The following is a 16,737-nucleotide window of genomic DNA, read 5'->3' as shown; positions in this document are numbered from 1 at the left end:
ACACGACCGTAATAATCATCATGAAACAGCCTTGGAAATGCCGTAAGTGTAAGCCAACATAATTCATTATTTTACATTAACCTGTTTAATAAGGATCAGCGTCCCGTCAACGGGACAGTTGCAAATCATGCAGTGCGTTATGTCAAGATCGCAGATTTCAGAGAAACAACAAATGTCGGTACATGTAAGTGTCTTATATCGGCTGAAAGCTTAAATTCTTGTTAATAATATAACTGCACTGTCTAATATACAGTAGCTATTTCTGCGAAAAAAAATGCCATGCTGTTGTTTGAGGAGAGCTCCTAACAACAAACTGTTTTTTCACCGTGATACGTTTACGAATAAATTCACCGCTGAAGGTGAAATGTGTAATTACATTCTAAAATCTTGCTCTGTTTTATCATCCAAAAGGTCCCAGAGATAACATGAAGTGTCGTTTTGTTAGATAAAATCATTTTTCATATCCTAAAAAGGTCCTAGCATGCAAGATCGATTTTGTAATTCCATTCATTCAATTTGCAAAGAAATGAATCTGTGAAAATCTCACCCTAAACGTTGTTTCAACAAGTCAAATCACAATCATGTCTATTCCTCAGAGATCCTAGAAGGTAACAAGACTTTAATATTTCATTAGGGGTGTAGTATATCCTATAGGACACCATATTTGGTCAGAGAGCGATGCCTTCATGGCACGCCGATGACGTGGGCGGCCATTACTTGAACGGCTGTATCTGTGTCAAATAAGCACCAATCGGGATCAAACAAAGCTAGCTAGATAGCCAATGAGCCGGGCTTTACGGGAGTATCTGGAAACCATGTATTGTTGTTAACACGTTAGTTTTTTATATAAATAAATATGGGACACAAAAACTGGCAGTGTAGAACATCATTGCCCAAAATGCACTGCTTCAATAACTTTCAAAAGATTGTTCCGAAGTTTGTTCCCCAAAAATGTGTATTTTCCTATCAGTTAAGTCGCACAAATTTTTTTTTGTGTATTTTCACACGAATTAAGCTACACAAAACACACAAAAACACACAAAATCTGCTGAAATACTTGTTGTACACATTTGCACAAATTGAGTGTGAGATAGTGTTGGCTTAGGCATGTTAGGAATACATTTTAAAGTAGGCCTCGGCTAGCATATGGCCATTAGGAAAACTTTGGATGATTTCAAATAGTCTGACATGGTGACTGCTCTAGGGAGTTTGATAATCTGACCATATGATGATTATACATGATTATTTCAATTCTCTACATTCCATTCTTCTCATGTCTTCAATCCCCCACCTCCTAATCCTCAGATAGTCGTTTTCTTGATAATGTTTATTTGGAATATAACAGCACCAATGTAGTTTTCTGGCATGTCATTAGTATTATGTATACTAATAGTAATATCATTAATGTGTGCAATAATACACCATATCACAGTGCTAACTTTTCTATGAGCCCCCTCTGTGTTATATTGACTTTATGGATTATTCATCTGCATTAAAGATGTTAATGTTGATTACCAGTTCAGATGAGAAATGAATGAATGACTTAGACTATTTTTGTTTCTCTTTTCCTTTTTTCTTTCCATTGAGCCTTGGTAAAGTACTATCATGTCATGTGTCATGATTTGGAAACCAATCACTCATGATGTTCACATACCTTGGCAGGTGCTTGTTGGAAGACCACTTTCTGAGTACCACTTGGTGCTACACTGGTTGTGGTGAACATGATATTGCGTTCAAATCCATTTAGTGTGACTGCCATTTGTGGTTTCCCGTCATTGGTCTGTATCCTCCAAAGGTCCCATTCTTCCCTGATCAGAGACCCCTTGTACCTCAGTGTGGACACAAAGACATAGGAGGGAGGCAGGCCATCTGGAAACAAGTTCCTGTGGGCCAAAAATAAAACAATCAGTCAATCACATCACTATAAAACAACCAGAGTGATGTGTACCAGAGAGATATAGTAGACTTAGCAATACAGACATGGCATGATGTTTTAAGCTTACTTTGTGCTTTCACTCAGGTCAACACGAGATGTCACCTGAAAGGCCTTGGCCCCATAAAAAGACCCTTGAGTTTTTTTTACTTTTTTAGCCAAATCCAGATAATGTAGAATATCGAAGCCCTTGACATCACCGCTTTCGACTGGGATTCTGCTTGGACAAACCGTCTCTGAAATGGAGCGAGTGAGAGAGTTTTGAATGAAATGTAGAAAAATACAACATGGCAGAGTGTGTTTTTTTGTGTGGCTGGTTGAACACCACAAACAAATTTTCATAGAAGAGCCACCATTCTTTGCTCAGGTTGGGCTGTATGTTCATTTAGAGTAAATCCATGGAACCCAATAATTTATTTCATTTGGCCTGGACGCTGAAGTGTAAATATCTGTAATAAAATACATTGGCATGGGACACTGGACATTTTGCAAATATGCAGTCTGGCTAAAGAACATCCCTCTCATTGGAAAAAAACAGACAGAATTTGACCATTACACCCACACCCTAAACACACATCTTAATTATTAATAGGACTTGTGAAAGCAAAAGTGCCCACTTTTAATATGGTAAAAATGATTCCTTCCTTTTTATTATATTTATTATATAGAACGCTACTCCTCTGACATCATTTAAGCTAAAAACGCCATTCAAACATTCAAATGTGTAGACTGTCTGGAATAATACGCTATTATACAACTTTTAGATAACATCTATAATTTTAAACTATAAAACGTTTTTGTCCTCATCCACTTAAATAAGATTTTGTCAGCATTCTAAAGGTTTCATTCTTAAAAACTCCCTTGACCTCCAAAATTCTATGGCAAGTAAACAAATCACGAGTTGCACGTTTCAGCACAATATTGTTTTGAATGTCTGTTTTAGGACTGATGCCCAGCTGAGCATTCTACTCAATGTAGTGTCAGTGCTGATGAAGATTTTATCTAAATTGCATAACCGTGGCTTAGGAACACAATGACATTTCAAAAGGAGGCAAGTAATTAGTAGGATAAGCTATTGTCATCATTGCAATGTCACCAGATTGACTTTAGATGCAGTAAAACTTTAGCTACCTAAGACTGAGGGGAGAGCACCAGAATTTTTGCTAGCTAACATTAGCATTGATAGCTATTTCTGACTAACTTTGCTAGCTCATGGCAACATTGCCATTTCTCTAAAGTAAACTTGACGACATCATAATGACTGCAAAGTTTTTTTCTACTAATTATATGTCTACTTTAGCAAAGTCATCGTATTTCCAGGCCACTATAGTGTACTTTTGAGGAAACAGTCATTAGCCCCTGTTCAGAAAGACTGAGCATTACCCATCAGCCGGACATAAATATGCTGCAGCGTCTGTAGATCACTGACAGTGGTAACGACGCAACTGAGTGACAGAGGTGCAACCCATAAATACAACTTTTGACACAAATCAGCTACTTTGACCACTTTCCCAACAAGTTAGACATAGAATGTATAAAATCTTAGTAAATGTCTCTGCTTTTCAAATTTGGAATCAGAACATAAATATCTTCTTCCAATCAAATGTTACAAATGTTTTAGTAACCACATCAACTGTATTTTCTGTCAACCTATACAAACAACTGCCATTTTGACACATCTTTCAACAAGTTGGACAAAAACTTACATGGTATGCAATCTTAGTCTACTTCTCTGCTATTCGAATCAGAACAGACTTATATTCTACCAATCAATAGGTACTACTGTTTTAGTAACCACATCAACATTTTACATTTACATTTTAGTCATTTAGCAGATGCTCTTTTCCAGAGCAACTTACAGTAGTCCATTCATCTTAGATAGCTAGGTGGGACAACCACATATCACAGTCATAGTAAGTACATTTTCCCTAAATAAAGTAGCTATCGGCAAAGTCAGAGCTAGTAAGGGGGAAAAAAGTAAAGTGTGAGTGTTAGTTCACGAAAGGCATTTTATATTAAAAAAAACATTTTTAAAAAGGGGGTAGCTGCCCTCCTGTAGGGGTGGTAGGGCCAAGAGTCCAGAGGTGGCAGAACGGAGTGCTCGGGTTGGGGTGTAGGGTTTGAGCGTAGCCTAAAGGTAGGGAGGGGCAGTTCTTCTTGCTGCTCTGTAGGCAAGTACCATGGTCTTGTAGTGGATGCGAGCTTCGACTGGAAGACAGTGGAATGTGCAGAGGAGCAGGGTCACATGGGAGAACTTGGGAAGGTTGAACACCAGGCGGGTTCCAGCATTCTTTATAAGTTGCAAGGGTTGGATGGCACAAGCGGGGAGCCCAGCCAACAGCAAGTTACAGTAGTGCAGATGGGAGATGACAAGTGCCTGGATGAGTCACTGCCTTGATGTTTGTAGAATACAACAGGGTATTGTCCAGGGTCAGGCCAAGGTTCTTTGCACTCTGGGAGGGGGAAACCGTGGAATTGTCAACCGTGATGGAGAGGTCTTTGAGCAAACAGGCCTTCCCTACAAGTCATCAACTCATTTCATGAAGCTAACTTCCCACTGTTGAATTAACTGCCACAGAACTTACATACATTTCAAATTATAGGTTAGGGAAAAGCGCAATGAATAGTGTCACTTTCTAGGATGTCAATGTAAATTAATGTATTTATGGTTGTTTCAAATGTTGTCTTGCCTTTTAATAATTATATAGTCCTAGTCAAAAGTTTGGACACACCTACTCATTTAAGGATTTTTTGAATAATAGTGAAGACATCAAAACTATGAAATAACACATATGGAATCAAGTAGTAACTAAAAAAGTGTTAAACAAATCAAAAAACTGTATATTTTAGATTCTTCAACGTAGCCACACTTTGCCTTGATGACAGCTTTGCACACTCTTGGCATTCTCTCAACCAGCTTCATGAGGTAGTCACCTGGAATACATTTCAATTAACTGCCTTCTTAAAAGTTAATTTGTGGAATTTCTTTCCTTCCTAGTGCATTTGAGCCAATCAGTTGTGTTATGACAAGGTAGGGGTGGTATACAGAAGATAGCTCTATTTGGTAAAAGACCAAGTCCATATTATGGCAAGAACAGCTCAAATAAGCAAAGAGAAATGACAGTCCATCCTTAATTTAAGACATGAAGGTCAGTCAATCCGGGAACATTTCAAGAACTTTGAAAGTTTCTTCAAGTGCTATGATGAAACTAGCTCTCATGAGGACCCCCACAGGAAAGGAAGACCCAGAGTTACCTCCGCTGCAGAGGATAAGTTCATTAGACTTACCAGCCTCAGAGATTGCAGCCCAAATAAATGCTTCACAGTTCAGGTAACAGACACATCTCAACATCAACTGTTCAGAGGAGATTGTGTGAATCAGGCCTTCATGATTGAATTGCTGCAAAGAAACCACTACTAAAGGACACCAATAGGAATAAGAGACTTGCTTGGGCCAAGAAACACGAGCAATGGACATTCTATCAGAGGAAATCTGTCCTTTGGTCTGATGAGTCTAAATTTGCGATTTTTGGTTCCAACCGCCGTGTCTTTGTAAGACGCAGAGTACTTGAACGGATTATCTCTGCACGTGTGATTCCCACCATGAAGCATGGAGGAGGAGGTATGATCGTGTGGGGGTGCCTTGCTGAGCTCAGCGTTCAACACCATAGTACCCTCAGAGCTCATCACTAAGCTAAGGATCCTGGGACTAAACACCTCCCTCTGCAACTGGATACTGGACTTCCTGACGGGCCGCCCCCAGGTGTGGAGGGTAGGTAGCAACACATCTGCCACGCTGATCCTCAACACTGCAGCCCCCCAGGTGTGCGTGCTCAGTCCCCTCCTGAACCCCCTGTTCACCCACGACTGCATGGCCAGGCATGACTCCAACACCATCATTACGTTTTCAGACGACACACAGTGGTAGGCCTGATCACCGACAACGACAAGACAGCCTATAGGGAGGAAGTCAGAGACCTGGCCGGGTGGTGCCAGAATAATAACCGATCCCTCAACGTAACCAAGACTAAGGAGATTATTGTGGACTACAGGAAAAGGAGGACCGAGCATGCCCCCATTCTCATCGACGGGGCTGTAGTGGAGCAGGTCGAGAGCTTCAAGTTCCTTGGAGGCCACATCAACATCAAACTAGAATGGTCCAAACACACCAAGACAGTCGTGAAGAGGGCACGACAAAGCCTATTCCCCCTCAGGAAACTAAAAAGATTTGGCATGGGCCCTGCAGAGTGAAGGAAAAGCAGCCAACAAGTGCTCAGCATATGTGGGAACTCCTTCAAGACTGTTGGAAAAGCATTCCAGGTGAAGCTGGTTGAGAGAAGGCCAAGAATGTGCAAGGCTTTCATCAAGCCAAAGGGTGACTACTTTGAAGAATATAAAATATCAAATCAATTGTAATTTGTTTAACACCTTTTTGGTTACTACATGATTTCAAATGTGTTATTTCATAGTTGTGATGTCTTCACTATTATTCAACAATGTAGAAAATAGTAAAAAATTCATAAAAACCCTTGAATGAGTAGGTATGTCCAAAATGTTCACTGGCACTGTATGTGTTATAGTTTTTACCATTGATGACATACCACGAAAGTTGGTATGTGGTATGTGTATTGTGCACTTATTTCGGGTCTCGTGTAGTGTTTTTACGGGTCTTGTCCTGTGTAGTTATTAGAGGTTTAAACCTCACTCTTTTGTTTGGGTTACATCCCTGTGTATTTTATATACGTGTTTGTTTTGGGATTCGTCCCCATGCCTTTTTCATGACATTTATTTTTGGAGGGAGTAATAAAGCCCCCCTATTACGTATTCCTGCGCATGTCTTTGATCATTATAACGTGACAGTTAACTACTTTCCCAACAAGTTAGACAAAATCTTAGTCTACTTCTCTGCATTTAAATCTAAACTTAGAACACTTCTTCCACTACCACAAAAATACTTTCAAAGAGATAAAGCAAGTCCCACAATTATTCTTAATGGAAAATTACCTTCTAGTCCCAGTAGGCTATTCATTTACAAGGGATCATACTTCCTTATTGTTTGAATATGGATACAACCTTTCAAATAGGTACCATTTTCTTAACGATTGCTCTGTTTTGTTCTGGATGTTGTTCTTGATAAAACTCTTCTGTTTTAGAAGTATTTTCAACATTCTTGTTATGTCGACTACCATGACACCAAGTGCCAAAAGCCATGCACATACTGTACCCCTTTCAGTTTTACAAAGATTAGGTATAGGTCAATAAAAGTTTCAACTGGTGTTCTAGCAATAGCTTCCCTAACCTTTACTTCACCCTGAAGCAGTGACATCAAGTTGACATGACTCTCTTGACACAGTTTGGCTTGTCATCCAACGCAGTGAACAACTTCAGAAAACATTAGATTCACAATCATTAGATCTTGAGAAAACATTACATTTCAAGACATTTCCTGTTTCTTAAGAGCTTGAATGTTTAGCAATGTGCAAACATGTTAAATCAACCGAAGGGTCTTTAGAGAACCACACCTTAATTTTGAACAACAGAAATGTCAGCCCCACCACTTGGTTTGTTATAAAGCTGAGGGATGGGGCTCATGAGAATCCCCATTTCTTCATTAGAAAATGCCTACCTTCACACAACTTCTGCCTTATGGTCTCACGGATCTTGGAAATAGCTTTATAGTCATCGACATAAAACACATAGGTGGAGGAGGGCTTGTTTCCAATAGCGTTCAACTCCTCCTCTTCCGTCTCAGATCCCACACCAATGGCAAATATTATTATTCCTCTTCTCCTGGCTTCCTCTGCTGCTGCTTTCACCTCATCTTGTGACTTTCCGTCTGTTAGGACCACAGCGATTCTAGCAACACCCTTAGGGCCTCGTTCAGACAGGTTAAATAGTTTGTCGCTAGCGAACTGTATGGCCGTCCCAGTTCTTGTGTTTCCCCCCATGTAGTCGATGGATTCCATGGCTCTGATGAGATCCTTGCTACGAAGGTGCTTCCCTAACGGGATATTTATGATTGGATCATCACTGTATTGGACCACACCGACCTGGGTGAACTTCTGGCCGATGTTAAAGCTTGTGGTGATGTTGACGAGCCATCGCTTGACTATTTCAAAGTTCACATCAGCTACACTCCATGAGCCGTCTAGGATAAAGACCAAATCGCTTGCAACAGTTTTACAACCTGTAAGAGAGATGATAAAGATGAGTGGTTTTACACAGCCTTGAAAAAAGATGAATTAAGAGTATTCACTTCTTATAAAGCAATGGCCTTTACCAATACAGTACATAGAAAGCTTTCCTGAACATCCATTCTGCATTTATAGTAACAGTGAGCGATAATGGACACCATGCAATGGAAATGTGTCACACATAACGATGAAGACAGAAGCACTCTTACTGAATCTCATGTCCTCATCTTGTGCTGCACAAGACAAGTGAAGGAGCATGAAGCACAGACACGGCAAGACACAATGCATGGATCTGGTTTTGCAACGCATGATACTGAAGTACCAAACTCCAAATGTGCACCTATAGGGAAAGGGAAACAACACATAGCTGAGATTGTCATTCTAATTATTCGTATCAGTTAACAAATCAAAGAACTGCAGACTGTTTTTCTTACTCGTCACTGTTCTTACTTGAATTCCATGCAATGCATATCTTAAATATTTAAAGTAGACAACTGTGACAAAAAATGGAGGGTCAGTATATTGCATTTGTTGTAAACAAGATAAAGCAACTTACAATGGAAAATAAGTCTGTGTTAGTGACAATGAAACATGGAAGAACATTCTGAAGTCTCTCTCTCTCTCTGTGTGTGAGTACTCAGAATACTTTAAGCCATACTTCTTTGTTTCTCTGTGGCTGCTTTAGGAAACTGTGTATTTCATTGCAGTTTCCAGCAAGTGAAAGTAAGAAACTGCAGATATAAAAAGAAGCATGAGGAACTGCACAGGAGGTTGGTGGCACGTTATTTGGGGAGGACAGGCTCGCGGTAATGGCTGGAGTGGAATAGGTGGAACGGTATCAAACACATGGTTTCCATGTGTTTGATGCCATTCCATTCACTCCGTTCCAGCCATTATTATGAGAAATCCTCCCCTCAGCAGCCTCCACTGAGGAACAGATACTGTACAGTATGCTCCATAGAAAGCATTTGTGATTTGTGGAAGGAAGGTAGGTATGGTATGGACTTTATGGACTTTTAGGTTAATCCAATCGATTAACCTAAAGCAGTGGGTTTTCCTGAGACAAGGACTAGACTTGGATAGGTCAATTCTGCAATGATCGAGATCTAACCCTCGTCCACCATATGTAACTGTGCTGTCTGTTTGTTGTCCCAGACATAACATGACTGGGTTTTTCCACTCCCTGACCCAGGATTTGAGGCACAGCTCAGTGAGGGGCCAAGCTGCCACGGTAGAGCCGGCCATTTTGTTCCGGCCCTTTCCCCCCAACCCGTCCTGAGCACCGGGGGAAGTCGCTGGAAAGCAACACTGTGACATGAGCCAGTCAGCATGGCTTTTCCCTCTATCGACTTCCCTCCGATCTGGATAATTCTACATTTCTGCCGAAACCACATGGAATTCATTTACTGTGTAGACAGTGAAATTCCTGCTCTGGATAGTGACCAAACACATGTAATAGTCATGACAAATGGATGGCAACCATTGTCCAAGAGATAAAGAGACCTGATTGGATGCCAAAGTTACTGTACATTAGCGCTTGTTGGAGTATGCACCACCCGAGAATACATGCCAGAAAATTCTCTAAAATGGCCCATTTTATTTTTTACATTTATTTATTGTTGAATTTTACCCCCTTTTTCTCCCCAATATCGTGGTATCCAATTGTTAGTAGCTACTATCATGTCTCATCGCTACAACTCCCGTATGGGCTCGGGAGAGACGAAGGTTGAAAGTCATGCATCTTCCGATACACAACCCAACCAAGCGGCACTGCTTCTTAACACAGCGCGCATCCAACCCGGAAGCCAGACGCACCAATGTGTCGGAGGAAACACCGTGTCACCTGGCAACCTTGGTTGGCGTGCACTGCGCCCGGCCCGCCACAGGAGTCGCTGGTGTGCGAAGAGACAAGGATATCCCTACCGGCCAAGCCTTCCCTAACCCGGACGACGCTATGCCAATTGTGCGTCGCCCCACGGACCTCCCGGTCGCGGCTGGTTACTACAGAGCTTGAGCGCGAACCCAGAGTCTCTGGTGGCACAGCTGGCGCTGCAGTACAGCGCCCTTAACCACTGCGCATTTTAATGGGAGGCCATTAAAATGACCCATTGATGCATTTCTTATTCAGGTCAGTGCGGTGCCGTTCACCATATGGCTTTTCTTCCCTTCTATGACCCACTCATTGACCTCTGATGTTATTGGGGCAGTGAAGGCACTTTATAGCTCTCCACCTTGGTCAAGATGACAGAATGGCAGGAATAATGACGCTGGTGTGCAGTTATTATAACCCCCCTAGAAAAAGACAACATAACCAACATAAAGATTCTTCTGCCAGACATATTTCCTAAAACTTGAACCCAAAACATGACTTCCAATTCCTTGAGGGATTTAGAGTCTGAGTTATTCATCTAGTTTGCAGTAATACTGAGTACAATATTTATGTAATGCCTGGTGGGTTGCATCCAGCTTGACAAGGGAGTCAGGAAGCTCATGTTGAACAGCTGATTCCTGCTACTTTTCCAGAAAAGGTGCTACCAGAAGAGTTAACCAGACTAAAAACACAATTACAGATTTTCTGGTTCCTCGATCTGGTTCTTACCCACCCGTCTTCTGTTGCTATTTTCTTCTACATCATAGAGCTGTTGTTAAGCATAAAAGTTGATTAATCGTTTTCTCTACTGTAGGTGCACTAAATGGCTATTTCAAGGTTAGCACCTGCAGCCTTTTTTAAACTTAAAATAGGGGGGTTAATCAGCTTTAATATTGCAGATAGATTGTAGCTTCCATCAATGTAATTGCCAGCATAATTTCCAATCCCCCATATAAGTCAAGTGGTCTGAATACTTTCTAAAGGCACTGTATAAAATGCAAAAGTTGGCATATTAAAGACAGTCATTTAAGACTGCAGGTATACAGTGGCTTCGGGAAGTATTCAGACCCTTTGACTTTTTTCACATTTTGTTAGGTTTCAGCCTTATTCTAAAAATTTATTTTTTTAAAAATCTCATCAATCTACACACAATACCCCATAGTGACAAAGCAAAAACAGGTTTTTAGAAATGTTTGCTAATTTATTAAAAATTCAAAACTGAAATACATACGTATTCAGAACCTTTATTCAGTACTTTGTTGAAGCACCTTTGGCAGCGATTACAGCCTTGAGTATTCTTGGGTATGATGCTACACGCTTGGCACACCTGCATTTGGGGAGATTCACCTGTGGTAAATTCAATTGATTGAACATGATTTGGAAAGGCACACAACTGTTTATATAAGGTCCCACAGTTGACAGTGCATGTCAGAGAAAAAAACAAGCCATGAGGTCGATGGAATTGTCTGTAGAGCTCCAAGAAAGGAAAGTGTCGGTGCACAGATCTGGGGAACAGTACCAAAACATTTCTGCAGCATTTAAGATCCCCAAGAACACAATGGCCTCTATCATTCTTAATTGGAAGAAGCTTGGAACCACCGAGACTCTTCCTACAGCTGGCCGCCTGGCCAAACTGAGCAATCGGGGGAGAAGGGTCTTGGTCAGGGAGGTGACCAAGAACCCGATGGTCATTCTGACGGAGCTCTAGAGTTCCTCTGTGGAGATAGGAGAACCTTCCAGAAGGATAACCATCTCTGCAGCACTCCACCAATCAGGCCTTTATGGTAGAGTGACCAGATGGAAGCTACTCATCAGTAAACGGCACATGACAGCCTGCTTGGAGTTTGCCAAAAGGCACCTAAAGACTATCAGCCCATGAGAAACAAGATTCTCTGGTCTGATGAAACCAACATTGAACTATTTGGCCTGAATGCCAAGCGTCATGTCTGGAGGACACCTGGCACCATCCATACGGTGAAGCATGGTGGTGTCAGCATCATGATGTAGGGATGCCTTTCAGCGGCAGAGAATGGGAGACTAGTCAGGATTGAGGCAAAGATGAACGGAGCAAAGTACAGAGAGATCCTAGATGAAAATCTGCTCCAGAGTTCTCAGGACCTCCTGGTGTAGAGGTCATGGATGGCAGGCAGCTTAGCCCCAGTGATGTACTGGGCCATACACACTACCCTCTGTAGTGCTTTGCGGTCAGAGGCCAAGCAATTGCCATACCAAGCAGTGATGCAACCATGTTGCAGCTGTAGAACCTTTTAAGGATCTCAGGACCCATGCCAAATCTTTTTAGTTTCCTGAGGGGGAATAGGCTTTGTTGTACACTCTTCATAACTGTCTTGGTGTGTTTCAACCATTCTAGTTTGTTGTTGATGTGGACACCAAGGAACTTGAAGCTCTCAACCTGCTCCACTACAGCCCTGTCGATGAGAATGGGGGCGTGCTCGGTCCTCCTTTTCCTGTAGTTCACAATAATCTCCTTAGTCTTGGTTACATTGAGGGATAGGTTGTTATTCTGGCACCACCCGGCCAGGTCTCTGACTTCCTCCCTATAGGCTGTCTTGTCGTTGTCAGTGATCAGGCCTACCACTGTTGTGTTGTCTGCAAATTTAATGATGGTGTTGGAGTCGTGCCTGGCCATGCATTCATGGGTGAACAGGGAGTACAGGAGCGGACCAGGCACGCACCCCTGGGGGGCTCCAGTGTTGAGGATCAGCGTGGCAGATGTGTTGCTACCTACCCTCACCACCTGGGGGCGGCCCATCAGGAAGTCCAGGATCCAGTTGAAGAGGGATGTGTTTAGTCCCAGGATCCTTAGCTTAGTGATGAGCTTTGAGGGTACTATGGTGTTCAACACTGAGCTGTAGTCAATGAATAGCATTCTCACATAGGTGTTCCTTTTGTCCAGGTGGGAAAGGGCAGTGTGGAGTGCAATAGAGATTGCATCATCTGTGGATCTGTTTGGGCGTTATGCAAATTGGAGTGGGTTTAGGGTTTCTGGGATAATGGTGTTGATGTGAGCCATTACCTGCCTTTCAAAGCACTTCATGGCTACGGACGTGAGTGCTATGGGTCTTTAGTCATTTAGGCAGATTTCCTTCGTGTTCTTGGGCACAGGGACTATGGTGGTCTGCTTGAAACATGTAGAAGTAAAAGGTCTGAATACTCATATAAATTTGATATTTCATGTTTTAATTTGTTTAATTAAATTTAATAAAAACCTGTTTTTGCTTTGTCATTATGTGGTATTGTGTGTAGCTTGATGAGGGGAAACTATTTAATCCATTTAAGAATAAGGCTGTAACCTAAGAAAATGTGGAAAAGGTCAAGGGGTCTGAATACTTTCCGAAGGCACTGTACACCTGCAGTCTTAAATGACTGTCTTTAGCATGTCAACATTTGCATTTTAAACTTAATTGCTTAAAATAATGCAATAAAAAGTTATTCCATCCCAAAATCAACATCTGCTGTTCAGTATGTACTACTTCGCCAAAATAAGGTGGAAATGTATTACTGCCAAGTTCCTCAGGCAATGAGGGAAAAGCCAAAACATTATATCAACTCTCCCTTAAAATCAAATAAAGTAATGACAACCATGAACCCTTATCATCACCGTGGACTGAACCACTTGGAGCCTGGGAGGGGTATTTCACTGTCAACATGTTCCTATTTTAGAATGATCTACATGCCAGAGGTTTATTTTTGGGATTGCCTAGCTTTTGTTTCGTTAACATATGTCACAACTGCAGAAACTCATGAAAATAATAAATGCAAGCCCCTGGTCTTGGTACCTCTATGGATTTTTTTCCCAAAACCTTTTTTTGTCGGTTTACAAGGAGACTCAGACGAGGGCCCAGCAGAGTCAGTTGAGCTCCCAGCAAAGTTCAGTTGAATAATTCCATTAATTCTTTGCATATGACAGTGGGACATACAAGAGACTGATAACTCCTCTTAATGTCTTTAGTTTGCTACCTGCTGTCTGCCACTGCAGCAGCTCAGATCATAGGAATCTACACACTAGTAGATTATCACATCTATTGAGACATTGATAAGCACAAAGCTTCAGTGAAAGCTACAACACACACCGAAACAAATTGCATGTCAACGATTTGAAATTGTACTAAAAGTCCATACTAATGATTTATCCAAAAAGGATGCAATGAGGTACTCCAACAGGTGTTACTTGCCTTACATTGCATTAAGCAATTTCATAATAAACTATTTTCAAACAAGAAACTATTAATTTAATAATTTCAACGTGAAACATTCTTTAGCATACCGTAGATACACGTATTGTCATCAAAGTCCCTTTGAGACCCAAATTCAACAAGTGTACAAAATGTAGTTTTCACAAAATGGCAAAATAACCCTCCCCCCCCACCAAAATTAAAAGTTACCAGAGGTTAGTGGAGACCGAGTCCTCTTGTCAGTGTGTGCGGTCGCCTTCTCATAGGTGCCCTGTGGCCATAGCTGTGGCGAGCTCTAGGCAGGAGAAGAAGCTGGGTTTGGGGAAGAAGTTTCAGCACTGCACCAAATGTTCCTCCTATGAGTGAAAGCCTCCCCTCTCCATCCACTTTCCATCTCTCTCTATCGCTCTCTCTTTTCCTCTCTCCCTTTCTCTCGCTTTGCCTCTCTCCCCTCTCTCTCTCCCTCTCTTTTGTTCCTCCCCTCTCTCTCTGTCCTTTCCGACTTTTTAACTGGCCAACAGACACTCTCGATTATCCAGGCTTAAAGAGAGGCAGATAAGAAATATTGAGAGACAGCCCCGTTCTGTCAGTGCCAGGGGAAAATAGTAGTAACAAGGACAGCATGCTTCCAAGCCGCTGAGGGTTTGGATTGTGTACGTTGGGTGAGGGTAGAAACATGGAGTCTGGAGGGTTCCGGGAGCCAGGGTGTATTATACATAAAGCTGCATGCGTTCCTTCCCATTGCTTTGTAGCCTAATTTCCTATGGGCCTCCATATCTCCATTGTCATCTCTCCATTGTCATCTCCCCATTATGTGGTCATGGAAGGGACTTACCAAGGTGGACAGAAGGAGATCATCTTCTACAAGTGAGCAAAGAAAAAGGTGCAAAAAATGACTGTGAAAAGGTACCGTTCCTAGTACCCTTACAGCTGAAATTCATCAAAAATGTCCAGCCAAATCTGATATCAGTTGAGAATGTTGTTGGTAGACGTTAGTTTAATCATATCAGTTTGAGTTTTATAACTCTGCAGCATCCTGGCCTGATCAACTAATGAGACTCCGTTTTGGCTTTCTGCACCTAAGTATTGCAAGGATTAACAGTGCCAGTTTCAGAATACATGTACAGGCTATAATACTCTCAGTGCCTCCCAGAAGACACAATGTTAGGCCTGCAGAATGTAGATCTAATGAGACTACAAATACACATCAAGATCACTTCCCAACCTGACCTACTAAGGGAACCAAAGACTCAGTGTAATATAACTAAGATAAACTGCATATTAAATGCTGTCCAGATACTGTAGAAGGATATATGAATTCAAATATGATCAGCATCTCTTCAAGGAAAAAAGGTGTTTACGCTATTGATACACGCTGTTACATGTGAGCTAAATAGTTAAAAGCTGATGTAATAAAATACTGCTTACTGTTTTGACATGTTGTTGAAATGTTGATGACGGAATTTTACATAAAGTATCTCGCATACCTTTAGTTAGTTGTCAAGTCAACAGGAAATTGAGTGGTGCCCTGGAAAATGTTGTCAATTCATAAAAGTGGTCTACTAAAAGTACATCGCCCAAAAAATATAATCCAACAGAATATTTATTGGTGTTTCACATGTAAGGGTCACCAGCTGATTGGTCAAAACGTTGTAGTGAGCTAGTACATTTGTAGTAGGTTCTCAACGAAACAACATAGTCAGGGCTGTATACTGTAAGTGACTGAAATGACAACGTGAAAGTTGTAGGTGCATTCCCAAACTTGACCAGACATGCTACATTTTTAAGACTTCACAGCTTCAAGGGCCCCAATGAAACTTTTTAACTACTTTGTCTAATAAACAGGAAACTATTGAGACTAATTTCCTCCCAACACTTTGGAGAGTCAATATTAGCTTACATGTATCGGCAAGATGATGACATGTCAATTGAAATTCTCCTGACAGTAAATGTTAGGCTGAAATGGTGCACCTCATATTTGCCGGTGTATATCCCTCTTGGACATGCTCTGATGGAATGGAGAGACGTGTAGAACACGATTCTGTTTCTCCACATGATATGCCTCCATCACCTCCATAGCGAAGGCATCATCACCCTCATCCTAAAGGAAACCACTGGAAACTCACAAGCACCATAAGCAAGTATTGATGTTATACTCATCAAACACAAACCCATCATTCAATTGCCTGAAATAACATACAACCATCTTCCAGCTGCTCAGAGCACTCCAATATAGCAGAGTTTCTTTGCAAAATCCATTAGACATGTTCTTGTTCTGAAGTCAAGCAGCAGAGACTTCCTGAATCAGACCTGAGATACCATGTGTCTCGGCGTACCCTGGTGGTACAGGACCCACCTGTTGCCAGTCTTCTGGCAACTGAGTTCCACACTGGACAAATGCTTAATCTGTGGTTTACACTGCCATGATGGATGACTTTTCAATGGGAACACCTGGAAAACTCGAAAATCCCTGGGAGTCCTGTCCCTCTAACTTTCGAAATGTGAAATGAAGGCTCTTCAACAGGAGTGTTCTGGCCCTGGTTT

The 16,737-nt window shown here is 41.6% G+C and overlaps 1 protein-coding gene across 3 annotated transcripts in view; it reads right to left on the bottom strand.

Annotated features, from left to right (window-relative positions):
* Nucleotides 1–14,632, bottom strand: part of LOC112256847 (collagen alpha-1(XXI) chain) — a 63,498-nt gene extending 48,866 nt beyond the window's left edge. For 2 of the 3 annotated variants that reach the window (XM_024430393.2, XM_042325594.1), the window contains exons 1-5: nt 14,404–14,632; nt 8,337–8,467; nt 7,560–8,120; nt 2,004–2,169; nt 1,655–1,883 (exon numbers count right to left, since the gene is read on the bottom strand). In XM_024430393.2, coding sequence (XP_024286161.1) covers nt 1,655–1,883; nt 2,004–2,169; nt 7,560–8,120; nt 8,337–8,436 — 1,056 coding nt within the window. In that variant the 5' untranslated portion in view covers nt 8,437–8,467; nt 14,404–14,632. Of the gene's footprint in view, nt 1–1,654; nt 1,884–2,003; nt 2,170–7,559; nt 8,121–8,336; nt 8,468–14,403 lie in introns of those variants that run through there. The other variant, XM_042325596.1, reaches the window with a different exon arrangement.
* Nucleotides 14,633–16,737: the final 2,105 nt, after the last annotated feature.

Source organism: Oncorhynchus tshawytscha, linkage group LG01 (assembly GCF_018296145.1).
Source record: "Oncorhynchus tshawytscha isolate Ot180627B linkage group LG01, Otsh_v2.0, whole genome shotgun sequence".
In the NCBI taxonomy this organism is placed as follows: Eukaryota; Metazoa; Chordata; class Actinopteri; order Salmoniformes; family Salmonidae; genus Oncorhynchus; species Oncorhynchus tshawytscha.
This window is presented reverse-complemented; position numbering and strand designations above follow the sequence as displayed.